Source organism: Calonectris borealis, chromosome 3 (genome assembly GCF_964195595.1).
Source record: "Calonectris borealis chromosome 3, bCalBor7.hap1.2, whole genome shotgun sequence".
In the NCBI taxonomy this organism is placed as follows: Eukaryota; Metazoa; Chordata; class Aves; order Procellariiformes; family Procellariidae; genus Calonectris; species Calonectris borealis.
The window spans coordinates 127,898,027-127,920,431 of NC_134314.1; the positions used below are offsets into that span (position 1 = coordinate 127,898,027).

At 54.9% G+C, this 22,405-nt stretch overlaps 2 protein-coding genes across 4 annotated transcripts; both read left to right on the forward strand.

Annotated features, from left to right (window-relative positions):
* The first annotated feature begins 7,173 nt into the window (after window positions 1-7,173).
* Window positions 7,174-12,881, forward strand: CD93 (CD93 molecule). 3 transcript variants are annotated; one of them, XR_012673285.1, is made up of 3 exons: window positions 7,174-9,328; window positions 10,052-10,304; window positions 11,091-12,881. XR_012673285.1 is itself a non-coding variant. In XM_075147879.1 (2 exons), exons 1-2 carry the CDS (start codon window positions 7,632-7,634, stop codon window positions 10,164-10,166), a joined length of 1,812 nt encoding a protein of 603 aa, XP_075003980.1. In that variant the 5' UTR covers window positions 7,174-7,631; the 3' UTR covers window positions 10,167-12,881. The 3 variants fall into 3 exon arrangements, 2 of the variants coding, with proteins under 2 accessions (XP_075003980.1, XP_075003981.1); XM_075147879.1 differs by having other exon boundaries at window positions 10,052-12,881; XM_075147880.1 differs by lacking the exon at window positions 10,052-10,304.
* A 4,954-nt stretch (window positions 12,882-17,835) lies between these two features.
* THBD (thrombomodulin) lies at window positions 17,836-21,250 on the forward strand. The gene has a single exon (XM_075147881.1). The coding sequence runs from the start codon at window positions 17,917-17,919 to the stop codon at window positions 19,564-19,566; it is 1,650 nt and encodes a 549-aa protein (XP_075003982.1). The 5' UTR covers window positions 17,836-17,916; the 3' UTR covers window positions 19,567-21,250.
* The last annotated feature ends 1,155 nt before the right edge of the window (window positions 21,251-22,405 follow it).

Genomic DNA, 22,405 nt, shown 5'->3' on the forward strand with positions numbered 1-22,405 from the left:
GCACAGCATAGGGACACGTACACACTTATAGAAATCCTGGCAGGTAAGAGACCTCAAAATCAATAGTGTGCGCATAGGAAATACAACTTGACACCGCGGATCTTCCGATTTCGGTGCTGCGGTTCAGCATCAGGTCAGATCAATAACATTTTTGGACCTGGCCCCGTTGGATTTTATCCAGCATTTGTCAATCAAACTATCACATTTTTAATCTTGTTTTCCAGGCTCCTGGGGAGCTACATCAGAGCTGCTGGAATGCAGAAAACATTATTTTTGAAAAGGCTCTCAGAACAGCCCCCAGAAGACATTTTACATCCAAAAGCACCTTTTTTGCTCCTTTTTAAAAGACACAGCTTTTGGCCGTGACTTTGAGCCGGGGGGTGCGAGCCCCTCTCCCTCTCCGCCCGCCAGCCGTGAGCACGCTGAGCTGCACGGGGGGCTTAGGACGAGGCTGTGGCTGAGCCTTGCGGAGGGACACATCCAGGCTCTGGCCCCCCAGGTGCTCAGACGCGGGGTTTAACTTTGCCCGCAGCGGGGGTCCCAGTGCAGCCGGTCCGCAGGAGTGCACGTGGAGAGGATGCCCGGGGAGGGCCCCAGCGAGAGACCTCATCTGCCTCCCGCCAGGAATTTTTAGTTAAAAAATTCTCGAAAGCCGAGCTCGGACTTTCCACCCTGCTGTAGGAACAGCATCCTTGCAGCTCCAGCAGTGACAGAGCGATGGAGAAGGTGCCGTTGTAGGAACAGCATCTTTATGGCTGATATATATACATACACATAGCTGGTATATCTTTATAGTGACCGTGATGGAGCCGGTGCTTTCCATGAGCATGCTGAAGGAGGGTCGCATAGCTCCTGCGTGTGCCGGAGGGGACAGGAGCAGAGGGGGGCTCCTCCGGTGGCACAGGGGCAAGGACCTCCACCCCATTTGCTTCACCCTCCCCGACTGCAGATGGAAACCCTCCCACTGGATTTAACCCTTCTGTTCAGATAGAATTCCTGTAGGTTACAAATACTTCCGAGGAAAGGATTTTTCCATTGCTCTGGGTACGTACAAAACCAGCCACAGCAGAGCCCAAGTCCAGCTCAGGACCGCTTGGTTCAGCTGCACTACACACAAATAACAGCAGCAAAGCCTTCTATAAACGGAAAAGCAAGTGCAGATCCCAAGGCTCGATAGTTAGCATATGATAGATAGCATAAGCAGCTCCCCAGAAAAAATGTATAGCTCTACCACGGCCATTGGGACGGCAGGAGAGAGGACAGGGCGATGAGAAACCCAGCCCTGGTAACCATCTGCCCTTTAAACCACCCATTTAATTGGGGAACAAACTTCATAAAAATAACATTTCGGAGCCATTCCCCAGCTGCCAGTAAAGACAGACACACAATTTACATGGGAAACTCCTACCCAGGGAAATAGCTGAAGGCAATAAAAACGAGTGAGAGGGGGACAGTTTATGAGCTTGGATGCACACTGCCTCTCCCTCCCATCTTGTCCTCGCCACATGTGTTTTAATTTTCCTCCCGCTCCCATCCTTATTGTATTCCTCTTCCCAGGGAGACAAAACACGATGCTCTCCTCACTAAAACTGCCAACAGCAGGAGGAGGACAAATATATTCAACTGCTGGTGCGGGCAGGGATGCGCCTTCTCTTGTGCCTGCACGGCTCGTCCGTGCCGCCTTCGTACACATAAGCAAGCGATTACCTTCATTATCATGGAACAGGGCCAGCTTGCCAAATTACAGTAACTTTTCAAAGTGTAATTTTAAACAGGAGTTGATTTGCTCTGGGAAAGGTGGCCGCTTCCTGCGGGGATCTTTGCAGAAGGGGATGAAGGGCAGAGCAGATTGCTGCTGGCCCTCGGTAAGCCCGCAGGAGGAGGGGAAAAGGTGTTTCCGCAGGTGGAAAAACGTCCCAGGGAACGGCGGTTTTTCCCAGAAGAGAGGCAGAGCCCGGCACACGAGCTGCATTTTCCCTGGCCCCAGCCACTGGCCCGTGACCATCGAACAACCCTTCCCGACTCCACACTTATCACCTGCGGTTGCTCACGAAGGTCTCCACTCCGAAACTAGCAGAACCTGTAAAAAAATCACCACTTTTGTAGGACACGGGATCCGGCCCCACGTCCTCACCCGCTGAGAGCCTGCCAAACCGCTTTCCCGCTGAAACGCCTGTTCAGGTTTTGAGCATCCCCACCCCAGCACCCCTCTTTTTATCCAGCCCCCCCCCGTCCCAGCGTTGCACCTCGAAGGGGCAGCGTCGTCCGCAGCCCGGAGGGAAAGGCAGGACAAATAAACAGAGGCGCGCAGCACGATGCCCGGCCCCAGCCTTTGGGGATAAAAGGCAGCGTTTCTTCTCCGGCGGGCAGGCGGGCGAAGCCGGCGAGACTCGCGGGAGAGGGAAGTGCTCCCTCCATAGGGCTGCCTTTCATGTGGGCCGCTGATAACGTCTTATTTTAAAAAACCTTTGCTGTTCAAAAGCCTCCAGATCCTGGTGACTGCGGGATTTGCGTAGCCTGATGCAGAAACGGCTTTGTGGACCCGATGCCCGAAGCCGATGCTCTTCGGCACGGGGGGTAGCAGCATCTCCGGGGCTCTGCCGTCCCTCTGCTCCAGAATCAAGGAGAATAGCACTGGCTATGCGCCCAGCCATGGCCTGGTCCCTGCTGGCTGCTCAGCCGCCTCCGCCTGCCATCGGCAGTGGCTTTTTGCAGCGCCTCTGCTCTCCCGGGGGGGAACATTGGCTGTGTTAGTGCTTCACGAGCCTTTCCAGCTGTTTTAACAACTGAAAGCAAGGTGGAAACACATCCTTCCCCTCCACGCTGAGGCCCTTTCTTTGACACAGCCACTTAGAAAAACTAGCAGCACTAAAAGAAGGTCTTACAAAAATAATTCCGAGTGATTATCGCTAAAGAATGCGAAATATTTTCATTTGCTTTTCTTATAAAGTTGACTTTGTTGCATTTATTCACAGGGAGTATTTTTCTTTCTCTGCGTAAAGGCCCCTGCAAAAATCCTGGGAGGATTTGCGGAGCGTGATATTCCTCAGACGGACTTAGGAGAACCTACCGTAGCCCAAAGGGAATTCTAATATACCTGTTGATAAAAATGTGTAGAATAAGGTTTATAAATCTGTATATGAGGTATGCATATGTGTTTGCGTGTGTAATATTGTAATATATATATAAAAAATAAGTAATAACTGAAGAGGCTGTATATTTCTTGCAGAGACAAGTATTGCATTAACGAATAAGCTGTGGCACCAAGTCCCATTGTGACTGTGCCGCGTTCCCTCGGAACCAGCTTCTAACTGCTTCTGCAGTGTCAGGAGGAGAATACGAGGACGAGACAACAACCTGGTGCAAACGGATGCCCCCCCGAGGGTGGGACCCCGCTTGCTCCCCTCCCAGTTGCAGAGATGTTTCCCAGTAGCCGGCTTCGGCGCTCGTGGCTGTTTGCAAAGCCTTTCTCCATCCGTTACGCTCCGGGTTTTGGAAGAGGTTTTTCTCCTCCCCCCCCCGCCTTGTATTCAACGTTGTTTGCTTTTCTACTTCCTTCCAGGCATTTTTAAATAACTCGCAGGGTCTCCAGCAGCTTGGCTAAAGCGTTAAGCGGCCGGCTTTGCTCATCGCAGCCAGCACCGGGGCTCTGCTGACCCTGCCGGGAGGGCAAGCCCGGCGGAGCGGGAGCAGGGGAGGAGGAACACCTCCCCATGCCCGGCTGCATCCGAAAAGTATGTCAGAAATAGTTGCTTTGAGTTGCCGAACAAGCACGCTAACGCCCTGCCACGGCTTCATGATTACGAGACCCCTAACAAAAATGAGTCGTCGTCTTTACCCGACTGCCAGGCATGCAAGCAAACGCACCTGCTGTTGCCGTAAATATAATAGCGGTGATCGCTAGAAAGGAAATAAAGCAGCGGCCTCTTCCTGGTACTTCGGATTTTGTTTCTGTTACGGCCCTGCTAATTCCCGCTTCTTAGCAACACCGGCCACTAAGCATCATCCTTCAAAAATATTGAGCTGGAAAATGTTCCAGTCAGCTCTGATAGTAGTAAGATTTTCTGGCTTTAAAAGCAGGTGATAAAAATCTTAATATCCAATAAGGTGTTGCTGTAAACCATCAAAACTCAAGTGCACTCGTGCAAACACGCAGCAGCCTCTCCAGTGCCCGCGTTTGGCGTCAGCAGGAGTCAACCCAGTTCCCCATTGCCCAAACTCCCCCGAATTTCACGTGCGAAAAACGCTACCCCATGCCAAGAGCCTGCCCACTGCGCCGGGGCTGCCGGGCCCCGCTCCTCGCCCGGGGGAGCGGGCGGTTTGCTGCACGCCCCCGTCCTTGAGGACGTCCCCAGAGGAAGCCCAGTTCCTCCTATTCTTCTCCGGCTGCTGCTGGCGCAGGTGTCCCCCCCCGGCCCCATTGTCCCTTCTCCCAGCCGTGGGGGTTTGCACAAACAGCCGTTGCTGGCGGCAAGCAGACGGTACATGTTTCCTTCTTTGGCCTTGGAGAAACATTTTTTAACCAGTTCCTTCAGCAAGCTGATTTTTAAAATTTTTTAAATTTAATTTTCTATTTTTTTTTTAAGCGCGGTATGCCATTCGGCAGGATTTCTGCTCTCCAGAAGATAATTTGGTTTTGATTATTATCTGAAACGGGTTTATAGACGTGTTCGGCCGTGGAGGTTGAGGAGCAAAACTGTTTTTAACTTAGGAACCAGGATTTTGATTGGTTTTCAAATGGGAACATCAGCCCAACTGAGAAGAAAATTTAAAAAGCATGGCATATTTAATAAAAAACAATAGAAGCACGATGTGTTTTTAAGTTACCAAAAACTACTCTCCTGCCAAAACTGTGGGCAAAAACATTAGCATAAGCTTTGCAGATGAAGATCTTGCTAAAAAGTTGTGGTGGAAGTTTCCTGTCCATGAAATTGTAACCAGCCCGTAAACAGCTCTAGCAGGAACATTCAAACACTTACTGAGAGAAAAAAAAAAATAAAGCCACTGGAAAAAGTTATTAGCTATATTCTTGCAAATCAAAGGAAAGGATCTGACACCGCAGTCTTGAAAAAGTTCTCTTCCCTGGGACAGGAGCCCTGACTCCTACCTGATTAGGCCTCATACACATCCTAATGAAGACTATCACCAGCAATTCATTAATTACTCTGCTGGAATGACCTCTTAGATATGCACCTAGAAATTATTTTTAAGTATTTTTGGTTTTGTCCATAACCCCAGCTTGGAAATGTCTGGAGGAGCTATAGTTAGAAATGGCCATTTTTTGTCCGTGGAAGTTGGTTGGACAAAAAACGCTCGTTTGGGCTGCTGAAATAAATTGTCCGTTGAGCACTCAGCTCGTCTGACCATTTCAGCTGGAAAGAGAACACTCTAGCAGTGTTTTTATAAAAGCAAGGACACGTACTGGTGTAGCAGAAAGGAAATGCTTTTGTGTTGAGCTCTCTCATTTTGTACAAGTCGAAAGAAAGTGCCCCCCATTTTTTCCAGTAGGAAATTCTGAATAAAACCAATTCGAGATGGCATCGAAGTATTTTTTTCCTCCCAATGCAGTTTTTTGGTGTGGCTGCTGACCCAAAATGCTCCGTGGTTTCGGAGCGTTAGCTGCGGATCCCTGCATCTTATTCTCAGCTCAGATAGGAGTCACACCTCCGCGTCACCCCAGTGATGCTTCCCACTTTTTTTAGGTGAAGGGGCTCCAGCTCCTGCCCCCTCCTCCTTTGCATCAAAGGGCCTTGCAACCTTCAGACGTGCCAAGACCCAAAACCCAGCACCAGTCCCTGCGGCTGAGCAGAGGACATCCCAGCGACCGGGGGTCTTCCAGGAACGCTGTACATAAGCAGGTCTGGGGAAGGACAACAGAAATCTGTAGTCTTCAGTATGGGGATTTTGGGAGACTTTTATATTTAGGGTATAAAGGAGGGAAGGGACCAAGGGGGTTTCTTGTTTCGGTTCCTCGGTTGGCTTCCTGTCGCTTGCTACTGAGCTAACTCAGCACACAAAACCCAGATAAATCAACAAAGAGGAAGATTACCGGAATGAAGATTGAATTCATGGTTATGATGGATGCCTGCTAAGCACGAAAAGATAAGACAGACTCGCAGGTCACGGGGCTGAAGTCTGAGTTAGCTGCTGCGAGAGGGAAGCTCCAGGAGAAGATCCCAGGGTGCAGAAGGGCGGGTGGACCGTCAGCGAGGGAATTAGCTTTTTTAAACTCATTCGTCTTTTGCTTGTTTGCTGTCCCAGCAAGCGGAAAGCGCAAGGCGCACCGCATCTGGAGAGCCTCTCCCGCAGTCCTCCCTTCTTCGGGGCAGTCCATTAGTCTTCACCCTCTGTAACACTGTCACCGTCCCGACCTCTCTGCAGACGCTGCTCTGCGGGCAGGAATCCGCCAGAGGACAGCTTTACAGTAAAATAAAAAATGATGGGTCCAAACCAGGACGTGCGCGGGGGTGCTCAGATGTGCAAAATGCTGGTTTGCGTGCGCGCGCGGCGGGTTACGCGCGTGGCTGCGGCACCCCAACGGCGAGCACACCCGCTGCAGCGCTGCGGCAGAAAAGAAGTCACCGTGTTGCTTAGCATGTCTTGGTCTGAAAAAGGATAAATTCTGCACCAGTAAGTACTTAAGTTCAATATTTCAAAATATTTAAATTTCAATCACGCTGCTAAAATGCTTTTGGATCCTAAAACACTGTTGTAGAGAAGTTGCCTCAAGCCCTTTCAGGGGCTTTTCCAAAATTAATGTCTGTTTAGAGTTTAAACATTTCTGTAATGGCCTTCTGCGGAGGCACCGACACCAGCCGAGCCCAGCCAATTCTCTGCACCGGGTCAGGGTCAAGTGATTAGCGAGTTATTAACGCAGAGCATCACAGCATTAACCCTCACTCCTGAGATGCCGGGGCAGCCGCCGGCCAGCGCTTCCCTCGGCACGGAGGGTTCGCTCCGGACGGCATCGGGGACCGGCCGAGCTTGGCTCTGTCCTGGCAGCCTGGACCTTCCCACGACCTAACTCCTATTTCGGGGCTTGTCCGTCTATTTAAAGCGCAAGAAGAAGGGGAAAAATGCACTGGAAATGTAGCGTGTGCATGAGACACCGCGCCAAATATTCAGTTTCTTTTAGAGGCCGATAGCAAGGGATCCCACGGCTTTTTATTTTTGTTTTTTTTTTTTTTTCCCCTTTTAGCAATACACGCTTGAAAACTATCAGGCCCTATTAGGGATTAGAAAAATCATCTGCTGGGTGAGTGAGTAGATCGAGCCCACGAAAACAATAAAAAAAAGCAGGAACCCGGCTAGTTTCTGCTGCAGAAAAGCGGCACCAGCCGAAGCACGGCGAGCCCCTTCGCAGCCAGAGCTTTAGGATGGGAGCGAGGAGCCCGCTGCGCCGGGGGGAAGGGGAAGACAGCGAGGCGAGCGCCTGGGCCGCCAACAACACCCGGCCAGCCAGACCACGCTACAGGAAGCCGTAGCCTCCGGTGATAAATAGGAGACCCGGGAGCACAGGATGCGCGCAGGGCGAGCTCGGCGGGACGAGGGGATGTGAGCCGGCGGCTGACGAGTCCCTCCGTCCATCCGTCCGTCCATCCATCCATCCGTCCGTCCGTCCAGCCGGCGGGATGGCCGTGGCCCGGCTGCCGGTGCTGCTGCTGCTGCTGCTGCTGGTGCGGGGGTCTGGCGGGGAGGACGCCGAGGTGGTCTGCGCCGGTACCGCCTGCTACACCCTGCACCAGGCCGAGCTGGGATGGAGCGGCGCCCAGGAGCGTTGCCGGCATAATGGTGGCAACCTGGCTCCGGCACGCAGCCCCGCCGAGGCCGAGCGGCTGCGGGAGCTGCTGGCGGCGGCCGGCTGGCCGGGCCCGGCCTGGATCGGGCTGTCGCTGTCGCGGGGCCGGTGCGTCCAGCCGCAGGAGCCGCTGCGGGGCTTCGCCTGGGCGGCCGGCGGGGAGCCCGGTAACTACTCGGCCTGGCTGTCCGAGCCCGCCGTCACCTGCCTCAGCTCCCGCTGCGTCAGCCTGCGGCCGGCCGGGCCCCCCGGCACCGCCGGCTGGGCCGACCGCGCCTGCCGGGCCCCGCTGCCTGCCTTCCTCTGCAAGTTCAGCTTCCGGGGGATGTGCGGGCCCCTGCCGCTGGCCGGGCCCGGCCGGGTCAGCTACGCCACCCCCTTCGGGGTGCGCAGCCCCCGGCTGGCGGCCGCCCCCTTCGGCACGCTGGCGGAGGCCGACTGCGAGGGGGGCGAGGGCCCGGCCTTCGCCCTCTGCAAGGGGCCGCTGGAGGGGGGCGGCTTCGCCTGGCACCCCCCCGGGCCCCTCTGCCCCGCCGCCTGCGCCCACCGCAACGGGGGCTGCCAGCACCGCTGCCTGGAGGCGCCGGGGGAGCCCCCGCGCTGCGCCTGCCATCCCGGCTACGCCCTGGCCCCTGACATGGCCTCCTGCCTGCCCGAGGACGCCTGCCACCCCAACCCCTGCCAGGGGACCTGCCGGACCCGGCCCGGCGGCTTCGAGTGCGGCTGCGAGGACGGCTACGCCCTGGCGCCCGACGGCCGCCGCTGCCTGGACGTGGACGAGTGCCTGGCCGAGCCCTGCCAGCACGAGTGCCGCAACACGGCCGGCAGCTTCCTCTGCCTCTGCCGGCCCGGCTACCGGCCGACGGGGCCGGGCGGCCGCCACTGCCGCGACGAGGACGAGTGCGCCCAGCCCGGCGTCTGCCCCCAGCTCTGCCTCAACGTCCCCGGTTCCTTCCACTGCGCCTGCCGGCCCGGCTACCAGCGCCAGCCCGGCAGTGGCGATGCCTGCCTGGACGTGGACGAGTGCCTGCGGGACCCCTGCCCCGGGCCCTGCCGCAACCTGCCTGGTGCCTTCGAGTGCCTCTGCCCACCCGGCTTCCTCCCACAGGAGGATGGACATGGCTGCCGCGCCGCACCCACCGCCGGAGAGGAGCCCGCGGGGGCCCCCAACAGCACCCTGCGGACCACGGGCATCCCACGGACCACGGGCATCCTCCAGACCACGGGTGCCCCATGGACCACGGGCATCCCCCAGACCCTGGGCATCCCCGTCGGGGCGACGCCGCCGGCCCCCACGGCGGTAGGGTCGGCGCCCGGCCCCGAGCACAGCGCCGATGGCCCCAGGCTGCTCCTCTACTACATCCTGGGCAGCCTGGTAGCCATTCTGCTGCTGCTGGCCTTCGCCCTGGCCCTGCTGGCCTACAGGAGGAGGGCGGCCAAGCAGGAGAAGCGGCCGGCCAAAAGCGCGGCGGACAACTACTGCTGGGTGCCCGAGCAGCCGGAGAGCCGCGGGGCGGGCGGCGAGCGCAGGTAACGGCGCCCGGGGCAGCGAGGGGGGAGGCAGAGCCGTGAGCGACAGAGAGCGTTTTTTGCAAATTAAAAAGAAAAATAAAAGGGGGCAGGGGAGAGTGATGCTGTCTGTTCAACGTGGTTTTGCATGTCCGAGAGCCCGTCCTGGGCTTCCTTGCCCAAGGACAGGTCTCGGGGCTGGGTGGGCAGGCAGCCCAAATCAGTCCTGCGGTTTATAAAGCAGGCTCCGCTCCGCCGAGGGAAGGGTTAACAGGGACAGTGCTGCGAGGTGGAGAGCGAACGGGGTTGAATTTGCCTGCCAGGGCTGCTCCTCAACTCTGCAGAACCTCACTGTGCTTAAAAATAGCAAATTATAAGCGTTGATTTGCCTTCCTAAAGGAAAACAGTTCATTTCATTTTTCATTTGGTCTCCTCTACGTGTATTTGAAATGCCGACATGCAAAAGCAGCAGCTTCCCCGCCCTGTCCCCGCAGCCCCCCCAGTCCTTTGCCATCCCAAAAGTAATGCTAGTCCCCCCCTCGCCTGCCTGGCAGCAGCCAGCCTGCCTTCAACCCTTGCTCATGCCTTGTTCTCATTGAAATGGGTTTGAAATTCTTAGTGTTTCACCAAGGGCTGGTCTCTGCAGCCACAAGCAGGGTTTTTTTTTTTAAAGTGTTGTGGTTTTTGTTTTTTTTTTTTTTAAAAAAGTCAGAGGTAACTGAATAAACCTTTTTAAAACTGCAGCAGCAGAGAGCTTCTCCGGGGGAGCAGACACCGTAAGGCTAGTGGAGTCACCGTCCCCGCAGCTCCCCAGAGCCGCGCGGCAGCCTGGGCGACTGCCCGGGCTTTGGAGCAGTGAGAGCGCGATGCTTCCCCCGAGGCATCCAGCCCGCCAGGGCGAGACCCTAACCCACCCCCTGAGCGCAGGAGGTGCCCAGCGCGGGGAAAGCTCTTCAACTCGGCCTTGTAGACAAGGGGCCAAGGCAGAGAATATACGGTAAAAAGCTATGAAAAACTATGTTTAGAAGAACTGCCTACCCGTTTCCAGTGTATTCAGTTTAAAACCGCTTGCAAAACACAGAAAACAATGCTGTCCTTCAAATGCAGCCGGATGAGAGGCCAGACTTTTCCTGTTGGATCATACTTTTTGGGTAGGACCCCTTCCCAACCGCTGGGGGTCCAGGCTGAGTGCATTTTCCATTCCTCCCCCTGTAAAGAATACACTGGATGTTGTATATTTGCTAATTAGTAGATGTAAAACTTTCAACCCCGCTTCAAAGCAAATGCTTTCTCAGGGCAAAGTTCTTCCCCAGGTACCTAACTTCAGAGAGCTGTTTATACTCAGCCACTCCTGACGATGAAGCCTCTTCGAGCTCTTTCAGCGTGAATCCTCCCCAAAAAACTGAGGGGCACAGGGGCCATTCCTGCTTCCCAGCAAGCAGTGCTAGCTTCATTATTTACCCATGCCCTACAAGGCAAAAAGGTGCTAGAAAAGAATAGGCATGTGATTTGAAGGGTACATAAGTTTCCTGAAGTTTCTGCTGGTTTTATTGTATACTTGAGGCTTAATTGCTACAGAAACGGGAGCTGAACACAAAGGAGTTTGCTGTAGGCAGTGACCTGCATCCTGTTCTTCCATGTGTGGAGGAAAACCCTTTCCTACTGTTTTTTTGGTCTTCATTTCTCCATTGTAAAATTAAAAAAAAAACCAAAACAACACAGGAAAACGTAGCTGATAGAAATGTTTTTAATGTTCTGTCCATGCTTCCTTTTCTCCACACAGTGGCTGGGAGAAGCAGTGAATGCAGCAGCGGCATTCTTGGAAGTCCCGCAGAAAATTCCTACCTTGTCTGTGTTATGGCAAGCCGGCAAAGCGTTTTGAATACAGGAATAAATTAAGCAAACGAATAATCCTACCGAAATCAGTGGGACGACCTACATACATAAAATTATGCCTGCGCTGTCGGGCTATGCCAACTCAGGGTCTGTACGGGGAAAAGGCAGTCACAGCGACGTGCCTCGCATTGCAGGGACTACTTGGTTTGCTTTATGGAAAGCTGAGGCATTTTCCAGACATGAACAGTCTCAGGAGTGTTTCTGCCTTATTTTTCAGTTAAGGTATCAATTGATTGTTGTATATTACACTTATTCCACTATGAAAAAGGGAAGAGGAAGCATAACTGTGGGCTCAGAGCTGGTACAAATCTGAGAGATGTTATTTATTCTAGAAATTCCTCAGCAAAACCTATAATCCTGATTTCTGTTACGACCTTTGTGTATTCCGGTATGCGTACTGTATTACCAATGGAGTATGGTAGCGGTTCCAGCCTAGGGAAGACACTGATTTGTGCCTAGGTTTAGTTTGGGTTCTCTCTGGTGGAATATTTCCTGATGTAGCATCCTTCATCCCGGTGCAATTACACCTGGATAATCTCGTGCCTCCGTTTCTTCCTGCCACAAACCCAGCAGGAACGGTTTGATCCGTGTCCTCGTTAGGGAGTTATCCAGGGCCCGGTGAATCCCGTGGGCTAAAGCGAATAGGAACGGGACCAGATAGTTTGGTACCCCGTCTTACAGTCAGAGGAGACGGGATGTTCATCCCGGCCCAAGGGGGTTTTACCGCGGTGCCCGGGGCAGCTACCTCTGCTCCCCGTTCCTTCCGTATAAACGAGGAGCCATTATAAGCAAGACCTATGACTGTGCTGCTGTCACCGTGGCAGGACGGGCTAGCCGGCGCGTCTGAAATGCTTTGTACATATCGACTGGTTTGTAATGAAGAGTGTGTTATATTTTGATGGTCTGGAATTAAGACACGCCTCATCCGTTGTGGAAATGGCAGGTCAGGACTGAATTTTACTTCGTCATCCGCACGGCAATGGCACAGCACCACAGCCTTGCAGTTGCCTTCGGCTAAAAGAATAAGGTTATCCCACACGTTGAATGACACTGTATGTTGCTTTTCTGATGAAACACCAATAAAATCTAAACGCATCTTCAGTGGTTTTTAATAAATATATATGATATCAAAACCTATTGATTTGGTACACGTAATCCTTGCATTTCCCACGGTGGTGGACGGTGCTAACAACTCCTCTGTCAGTGCTCACCCTGCAAAGCCATGTCGGGTCTCAGACTTTCATGGGCACTGCTGTCCTGAGTGAGGGCCATTCACTTCATGTCTGCCAAGGCCACGGGGTGGGGGCACTGGGATGATCTCAGTTGGATCCCAAGCCCACGAGCAAGGTCCTAAGGCCACGAGCACTCCCGCTGATTTCAGCGTAGCTCTGTATGAGGGCAGAGATCTGCTTTTCTGGCTCTGGTCAGCAACAGAAATCACTCGATGAATTCAAACTGCAGGATTGCCGGTGGCTAGAGCTGCCTCCACGACATGCACCACCAAAGAAAGGCCATCCTGAAAAGGGAAAGGGTCACAAAGATGGGGGAAAAACCTCGACGACACAAAAACCCACTCGTATCGCCCATGTCTGCAATGGCATTCATGTGGTGGTTTATGAGTCATTGACATTTGCCTTAAATAGTGTTTAAAAACAAGAAAATAAACCCAAGAACCCCCCCCCCCAAAAAAAAAAAAAGGACACTAGATCTCATGATGGATGTTTGGTGCCTTCACACATCAAACCACAAAGAGCATTCCCGGAGTTGTTCTGCCTGCCCTGGGAAGCGCCCATGGGGATAAGGCGCCGGCCATACAAAATTTGCCGGCAGAGTCCGTGCAGGGAGCAGGGGGGTCCTTGCCGAGCGCAAGGAGCTGCCAAGGGTGGGACGATGTTGTATTTTAGCAGGAACATTGCTCCCAGCCGGAGCGTGGCGGGAGACTGCCAGCCTGCTGTTACCGCTAATGCTATTTATTTTGCCCTGCTGAGGCTGGGGCACGTTGGATGGAGTTCCCCCTGCAAGAGCCTCACGGCTAACCCGATAAACCAAAGCGAAGGAGCGCAACGTAGTAATTCAGCCGGGGAGATAATTTTTCCCCATTTCTGGGAAAGGTGCTGCAAGGAAACGGCCTCCACCACAAGAATTTAGAGAAAAGGTACTGACCAATGTTAAAATATAATCTACAAAATTCCATGCTCCTTCCTTCAAATCCCACAAAGAGTCAGCCACTGCAAAAACAAATGATTTAAATGTCTGCTCATTTCCTCTTTTTATTACTTTTATCTTTTAAATGTTTCTTGCCATTTGGCTCTCCCAAGCCCTTTCAAGGCTGCTAAGCGCAGTTCATATCTCGCTGAGCAGATTTGAGCGGCGCCGGTGACACCGTGACAGAGGGGAAGAGCCAGCCTGCGGCAAAGGGAAGATCCGTCGGCTTTCCTGAAGGAAAATCCAGCACGTGCCTCATGGGCAAGTGCATGTGTTGGAGATGTTGCAAGGCTCAGCAGAGGAGGATGGAGAAGGATGAGAGTCTAATGCCCCTAAATAAGCAAAACTTCCAATATTTTCCTGGCTGGGGTCCTGACAAGGTTTCTCCAGCCTCTCCATCCCACGATGGCACCTGAGCCATCGCTTCCAGCAGATACCAATTAATTCAGCTGTGCTGGCTTGGGGCAGGGGCACAGGGACAGGACAGTGTCAAGGCAGGTCACCAGGTGAAGGTGACGGTAGGAGGAGAAGTCATGCACTTCCCATGCCAAAAACCACCAACACCCAGCCTCGGGAGGCTTTAATCCCTGTGGGAAACTGCACCGGCTGCTTTCCCTGGTTGTAGTCCAAGAATTAACATAAAACTATGAGCCAGAGGGAAAAAAAGTACCAGGCGTGCTCGGAGGACCTAGCTCAGCCCTACCACTACTCTCAAATTGTATTTTCTGCACCCGGACTGAAAACAGTGGCTGTAACAGACCACGGAGATGCGAGGGCATGGAGAAAACTTATTTTCCCAGTTCTAACAAGAAAGAAGACTCACTCACCACCCGGCGTGACCTCCCCAGCCCTGCCTTCTCCAAAGCCATTGCAAACAAAACTCCCTTCAGGCAAAACCGCCCTAAGTAGTGCTCTTAATTAAGGTGCAGCCACTTAAGCATCCTCAGTGCAGCTGCGCAGCGACACCCCCTTGCAGGTCCCTACCTTGCCTGGGTGCCTGGCCGGGCATTAAACCTTCCTTTTGGATGGATTTATTTGGTCGGCACTTCCTGGCCTTGAGATATTTTTCTCCTTGCGTCTGATCCAGCGCAGGGAAATTCGTCTTTTCTGCAAGGGATTCCTGCCCGGACCTGCGGGAACTTGGCTCGTACGGAGCCGGTGGGCACCGCGAAACCCCAAGCAGATCGCCCAAATCGGGGAGAAGGGACCCCTGTGCAGTTTTAATGATCCCAAGAGGGGTCGTGTGAGAGAAAGCGTAGATGGGAAAGCACGTATATGCTATTTAATGGTCTGCTTTCAATTTTTTTTTAATCCTGACATAAGAATTTAATATTATTTGTTATATTATATTAATTATATTACATTACATTACATTATATTACATTACATTAAATTGTGTATAATTGTCAGCCTTCTGACATGAGGAACCTCATTTCCAAAATCCAACAAACAAGCAAGGAAAATCCGTGACACATGCCCCCCGTGACCGCAGGCCAAAGGAACTATTCAAAATAGAGCATTCCTCTGGCCGAAGGGTGACAATGACATTTCAGATGAGTCAGACGCAAGTAAAGCAAAAGGTCTCCCTCCTGTTATCGCAGCGGACAGCCGGTAACGTCTTGCAATAACTTTGCATTGCGGAGGAGCATGATTAATCAACTTTTATAAAGGAAAAGCAGTATGTCAGCAGGAAGGGCATTTCTGGATCTGTGAGTCAGCCCGTCAGGGCCACATCAGCCCATGCCTGTCATGCTTTGAGGCAACAGAGAGAAAAGATCATCGGAATAGAAAAAGAGTTATTAAAACATGATTAATCTCGTTTCTCCTGCCCTGATTATCTTCCCTTTCTACTGGCAAGATCAACCCTGCAAGCTGTTGTCGGCGGGGCAAGGACATCAGCGCGATGATCTGAGAAGCCATTGTTTTGGGAGTACTATATTTTTCCTGGAAATTTTCAAAATATTTCCATCATGTAGCCTTGAAAAGGAAATTTGTGTCTGTTTTTATAATTTCTTAAAAAAAGAGAGAACAGAAATCTATTGGTAGTTTTTTATTTTCCACTGATTACATTCTGCCTTCTTTCTTTCTCTGTTGTTTGCCCTCACCTTTCCCCCCTCATTTTGCTGTTTTGCTTCTGAAAACAGAAAAAGAAAAGAAAAAGACCACCAGAATTGAAAAAAATGAAATGAAAACTAGGGAAACAACAGGTTTTACTAAAGCCAAGAAAGATCGGCGTTACCAGGAAACTTCTGGGAATGATCCTATTTACATGTTTTGTGGCGATGAAGAGCGACTAAGCTCTTCTTGGGTGAATTATTTTATCCAGGGAGCGACTGGCACAGGCAAGCCCACCCATATATGCACCAATTTGTCCCTCCTTTCCAGAGGTCGGAGGAACGGCGGATCAGACCTACGGGACATGTGTCCCCTGGGAGGAGACGATGGCTTTGGGTTGAGATTAGGGAACCCCAATCCCCAGCTTGTTTGGTGATGTTTATTATTATTACTGTTATTAAGGATTATTATTACTCTTTCCCCCGTCTTTCCTTTTCTCCACAGCGTCGCGTGAGCTACAAAGGGCTGGAAAAGGACAAGACAAACCATAAGAGTTTAATAAAGTAACCTCCTTGCAATGAGTGAAGCAAGGAAATATGGATTTGCTTCTCCGCAGGGGATCCCGAGGGCTAATTGCAGTGACTGAGTCTTCCCGTAAAAACACCGCTCTCAAAATTGAAAAAAAAGGGTCAAATACCCTTTTCTTTGAGCGGCGAAGCTTTGCATGTTTGCTTTTCATTTTTATTTTGCTCTTGGCTATGTCCTGACAGCAGAGGTGGATCCCGCAAAGAGAAAACCATGGAAAGGGCACAGCTGTTCAGAAAACAGCAGCAGAGGCGCCCGTGAGGGAGGGGAGCCGGTGCCCGGGGGCGAGACCCCCCGGCTGGGCAGGAGCACCGGGGATGGGGCCCCTCTCCCTGCGCTCAGCGCCCGCTCTCCCTCCGCCGCTCCGGCAGCGTGGGAGCCAGGATGATGTCCTGAAGCGGGGCACAGCGCGCTGCCGGCCTCTCCACGCCGATTTTCTCTGATCCCAAGAGCAAGGCCATGCCAGCCCTGTTTATAACTGGGGGCTGATTTGCAAAGCCCGGGAAGAAATCCCACTTTTTCCTGGCATCCCATCTCAGCTCAAATCCCCTGGAACTGCTTTGCTGGGCTGCAAATTGTAAGGCACGCAGAGATGGTCGTCCATCGCTGTTAACACCCCATCCTTCAAGCAGAGGGAAGAGCTCTCCCGAGTCCCTCGCTGCTTTAGCAAAAACCAGTTAATCCCCAGGGACATCTCAGAATTTCTTTCTTCTTTGAAAAAAACAGTTTTTTTCTTTAAAGTCTGACTTTGTCCTGGAAGGGCTGGCAGCCTAACCCCTGCCTTCACTCTAGGGCATCTTTAATGCACGGACGAGCACTGGGAGCTGCCATCACTATAGGTCCGCGGTCCGGAGTAACAGAGATGCCTGAGGAATGGGCACTTCTTCCCAGCAGTGTGGGTGCCCACTGCAGCCTCCCAGCCACATGCCACCTACTGCAAGAGGTAGACATCACCCTGCGCTGTGCCACCATCACTCCGGGACCCTGCCTCATCCCTGGAGAAGAGCAAGTGATGGGAAGAGGCCAAGGGGTGGGCAGGCACGGCTGCCTTGAAGGTACAGAGGTATCTGGTGGTCCTGTGTGGCCTGCAGCCGAGCGGCTGCCTCCCTCAGACACAACTGGTGTGAAATCGAGATGCTGAAGCTCCAGGAGAGGCAGCGGATGGATGAGCAGTGGTGTTTAGGCTGGAAGGGACCAGGCAGGGCATCCCGAGCGGGGATGGCTTGTGGGGCTGCCGTCGGTGCTGCTGCCATCGCTGTCTCTGGGGCTGCGTAGGCTGTGGGATGGTGCTGACCGCAATAAAGCCAATGCTGTACCACGACGGGCAGCCTTTCAACCGGGGTGAGGAACCCGGCGGGGTTGGGATGTCCCACTGCCCTCTTGAGGTGCTCTCCAGCAAGTCTCCGTCCCTCCAGTGCTTGCTCCCCCTTTGCACAAGGAGAAAACCTATTTTTTCCCGGCTCTGCTCAGCCCCTGAGCCCGCGTCCCCGGGCTGCCGGGAGAGCCGTCCCGGGAGCATCCCGCGGGGTACCCGGGGCACCTCTCCGCTCCCCCGCTCTTCTTGCCTGCTTTCCAGCCCTGCTGGAGCATCCCCGGCCCCGGCGGTCCCTGCCCCGCCGTTCGGCGGGGAGGAGCCGGCAGAAGGAGCCGGGAGGGGGGTGCGGAACGGCTGGGCGGCGCCCCGCAGCCGGGATTTACCCGGGCAATCACTCCGGCGCGACGGCAGCAGGAGCGGCGGCGGCCCGTCCCCGGAGGCGCTTCCTTCCTGCGGCGGGCGGCGGGGAGGGCCGGAGCGCTTTATAAACCGGGCCGGGCGGCGGCGGCATGCCAGAGATTTGCCGCGCCGGCCGGCCCCTCCGCCGCCTGCCATGCGGCTGCTGCTGCTGCTGGCCGGGCTGGGGCTGGGGCTCGGGGGGGACCCGCAGCCGGAGCCGGCCGCCCCCTCGGGCGCGCAGTGCCTGGAGCACGACTGCTTCGGCGTCTTCTGGGCTGCGCGGTCCTTCGCGGAGGCCAGCGCGGCGTGCGAGGGGGGCGGCGGGCACCTGATGACTGTCCGTTCCACCGTGGCGGAGGACGCCATCGCCCTGCTGCTGCAGAACCGCAGCGGGCGGCTGTGGCTGGGGCTGCGCCTGGCCCTTCCCTGCACCGAACCCAGCCGGCGCCTTCGCGGTTTCCAGTGGGTGACGGGCGATCGTCGCACCGACTACTCCAACTGGGGCGCGCCGTCGGGGCGGCGGTGCGGGGAGCGCTGCGTGACCGTGTCGCGGGAGCTGCGCTGGGAGGAACGGCCCTGCCAGGCGCCGGCCGACGGCTTCCTCTGCGAGTACAACTACGGGGGCAGCTGCCCCCGCCTGCCTCCCGCCGAGGGGCTCCCCGTCACCTACACCACCCCCTTCGGCGCCCGCGGAGGGGACTTTCAGGCCCTGCCGCCCCGCAGCACCGCCAGCATCCCGGCCGTGGGGCTGGAGCTGCGCTGCAGCGAGGAGGGGGAAAGCGGGGGGCTGCGCTGGGGCCGCGCAGCCCCGGGAGCCTGGCCCTGCCGCCTGGCTAACGGAGGTTGCGAGGGGGCCTGCGGCGAGGAGGGCGGCCGGCCGCGCTGCTCCTGCCCCGACGGCAAGGTGTTGGCCCTCGACGGCCGCGGCTGCAGCTCGCCCTGCGCCGGCGCGCCCTGCCAGCATCACTGTGTCGTCAACGGCAGCACCTTCCTCTGCATGTGCGAGTCGGGCTACCGGCTGGCCGCCGACGGCAGCAGCTGCGAGGACGACGATGACTGCGCCATGTTGCCGAGGCTGTGTGAACAGGTCTGCGTCAACACCGAGGGCGGCTTCGAGTGCCGCTGCCACCGCGGCTACGAGATGCTGGAAGGGCGCTGCCGGCCCATCTCCCGTTGCTACGAGGCGCCCTGTGAGCAGCGATGCGAGGACGTGCCCGGTGGGTACCGCTGCAGCTGCTTCCCCGGCTACGCCGTCGACCCGCGGGCACCCGCCCGCTGCCTGCTGCACTGCAACCGCAGCCAGTGCCCGGCCGAGTGTGACCCGCATACCCTGTCCTGCGAGTGCCCCGAGGGCTTCTTGCTGAACGACGACGGCAGGCAGGTCTGCGTGGACATCGACGAGTGCGACATGAACTTCTGCCAACACAACTGCACCAACCGCCCCGGCAGCTACGAGTGCCACTGCTACGCCGGCTACCAGATCCTCGACCGGAACCACTGCATCAAAATCCAGGAGGAGGATGGAGAGGGAGCGTACTCGGGGGATTTCGGGCCCGGACCCCAGACGCCCATCCCCAGCCGGACCCCACCGAAGGCAGAGCATTTCCACCCTGGCGCGCTGGTGGGCATCGCCATGGGCGCCCTCTCCGCGGCCCTGGCCCTGCTGGCCCTGGGCTACCACCTGGCAAAGAAGCGCTGCAGGCCCCCCGCCACCATGGATTACAAGTGCAACGGCCCCCACGAGAAGGAGATGGGACTTCAGCCGGTCGCCTCGGGGTGTGCCGCCTCCGGCCAGAAACTGTAAGGAGACCGGGCAGGACGGAGAGAGGGAGGTGGACGGAACTGGGTAACATTTACTTCTTTCCCCCCGCCCCCCCCCCCGCAATTTTTTAATGATGAAGAGAATTTGGGAAAAGCTGTGATTATCCCTACTTCCAAAAATACTCACTGCTTTCCAGCCGGCTCTTGCAATGCTCGCGCCAGAGAGCGGGGAAGGTGGAATGCAGGGAGCGCTGCTCCGTTTCTGCTCCCTGCGCAGGCAGCGGCGGGCGCTCGGCTTTCCTTTTCCCGAGCCAGCAGCCGGGTGGGCTTCAAGGAAAACCCGTGCGTGTGTTACAGGAGGGATGTCTCCGTCTGGAAATGACTGTTTAAATCCGCATCGATGTGGGGCGAGAGCACGCGTGCCACGGCCGGCCGAGTCGTCGCGGACCGTGGAAAGTCGCCTGGCCCCAATTCCCCCTCTCCTCGGCCGGGAGACGTGCTGCTGGGCTGGAGATGATTTTCCCCGTGGTGGCGAGGAGCTGGGGTGCTCCTGCCTTTGTCTGTGTTCGGTTTAGTTTTTTTAAGCTGATGGATGATGGAAGAAGGAGCAAAGATCTTGTGGTCAGCACTTTGCCTCGCTCCTCTGCCCCCCTCTGCCTCATCGGCAGAAATCTCAGTTCCCCCCCCCCCATCTTTTGCCTCTCACCTCTGGCAGCTGAGCACTTTTCACCTTAAATCGCTAGCAACAGTGGGGACCCTGCTGAGCGTCACCGTGTGAGGGCTAAAATGCCTGATTTATATTCCCTCTTACCATTCTGGGGCGTTTTTCAGGGGCGTGGAGGTTCAGTGGGGATACCGGGAGTGCCAGGGTAATTTTTTCCGTGGTGGGAAAGATCGGTTGCAGTGCCGGGGAGCCTCGTGTTCCCCACGCAATTTCTTCCATGATTTTCTGCCGTTGTTGGGTTAAACTGTTTGGCTTTTTTTTTTTTTTTTTACAAACCCACTTAACCTACCCCTCCTGTCCACAGGGTTTTTTCCTGTTTTTCCTTTAGTCTTGTCCAGATCACGGCCGAGGGCTGAGCCTAATCCATGTCAAAGCTCATGGCAAAACTTCCCCGGGGGGCAGGATCCAGCCCGCTGCTTACTTTCCAGCCACGGACTTGGGGGGAAATCTGGGAAATGCATTTTACCGGCTCCATCGTTCGGCGAGGAGACAAGGAGCAGCTCTGCAAAGCCCGCGTGCTGCCAGGCAGGGCTGGCGGGGCTGGGGGGTCCCGCTCCGGCAGCCGCGGTGGCGTGAAGCCGGCGGCTGTTGGTACGGGCGCGGGGCGAGCGGCGGAGCGGGTGCTGACAGCTTTATGCCCGTGAAATATCAGCCTGCAGCAGCGCTTAGCTTTCCCATGGGGAGTTTTGCAAGCCTGGGGTCAGAACTTGGGAGGGCTGGATGCTGCAGAGGGGCTGCAGAGCTCCGGGGGGCTGTGTGCCCCCACACCCTCCCTTACGTGCTAAGTGAGCTTGCTATCACGCGGCGTTTCCCCCCCCGATATGATAGAGCTACGTTGCAGCCTCCAAGGAAAATAAAAAGATACGCGTTGTATGAACTGTAGCTTTCCTAATGTACATGGTTCAACCCACTCTTTTATACACCCGGCACATTTGTAAATACTTATTTATTTATTGGAAATATACCCTACGCAATGCACAATCACATGGTGATTTTGTGTGTAGACCAATAAAGCTTTTACAGTCTGGTTTATAGAAAGCTGCTAATGAAATATTCTTTCTCCCCTTCCCTAAAATGACTGGTTTTCCTCGCCGAGCACCGGCCCCTCTCGCAGCCAGAGCTCCAGAAGTCACAAACCCCGCTGGAGCAAAAAAAAAAAGAGCTGTGGGCTCTTAGCGGAGCATCAGGCTGAAAACATTGCCCTGCTGGTTATTTCACCAGTGTGATTAAAATAGAAGGAATGAGCCATAAATAATGGAGAACAAGAATAACATTAGAAGGACAAAGTTAAAACCAAAGAAGCTGGAAATGGCTAATTTAATGCTACCTCAGTGCAGCCAAGCCGGTATAGCCCCGGTGCTGTTCTTCAGCTCAAGTTCCTATGGGTATGTGTTTCAAGTACCACTAGAGGTGATGTCCACCTGTGGCAAAGAGAGCGGGATTCGGTTCTCCTGGGTTTTCTTGCGGAAAATACAATTTTGGTCCTGTGTGTGCTAAAATCCCTTTGCTGGGGAATTTGGGGGGGCGGGGGAGGTTTATTGGTGGGACCCAAGTTTTTCCCTTTCCCCATTAGCTGAAGGGAGGTTTGGGACTGCCTGGCACCTGCCGAGGCTCAGTTTGCGTAGTCTCAAGCTCTGATCTCGGTTGTTCAGAAACTCCCTTTTTTTTGCATAAGAGGAACCCGAAGGGGTCAAACCGCTCCCGTGCTCTCGATGCGCTGCCGAGCTGTTGTAGAAGTCCAGTCCGGTCCTACCCCCTCACTCTGCTACAGGCGTCGCGGGGCCGAAGGGCTTTAGGACTTATTCTCTGTCTTTCAGCGCGTGTTTTGGGAAGGAACGGGAAGTTTGTGTTTTATTATTCTGGAGGGGCACCTGCCCCGTGGCTGCAGTCACTGCTCACTAACACATTTTGAAATCCTCATCACCACTGATCCCAGCGGAGGCTCCTCGGTGCCGAAGGTAACAGCAATAATTACTCAGTCGGCGTAATTAACTGTATCACGGGCCGGTCTTATGGCTTTTTATTTTGTCAAACGGCACAGCACGAGTGAGGACCGGCGGCGCGGGGCACGGCAGTTTGCCCCCTCTCCGGCCGGGGTCCCCTTTGCCCGTGCCTGCTGGAGACGCCCGTCCCGGGGCCGGCGAGGCGTAGGGGCACC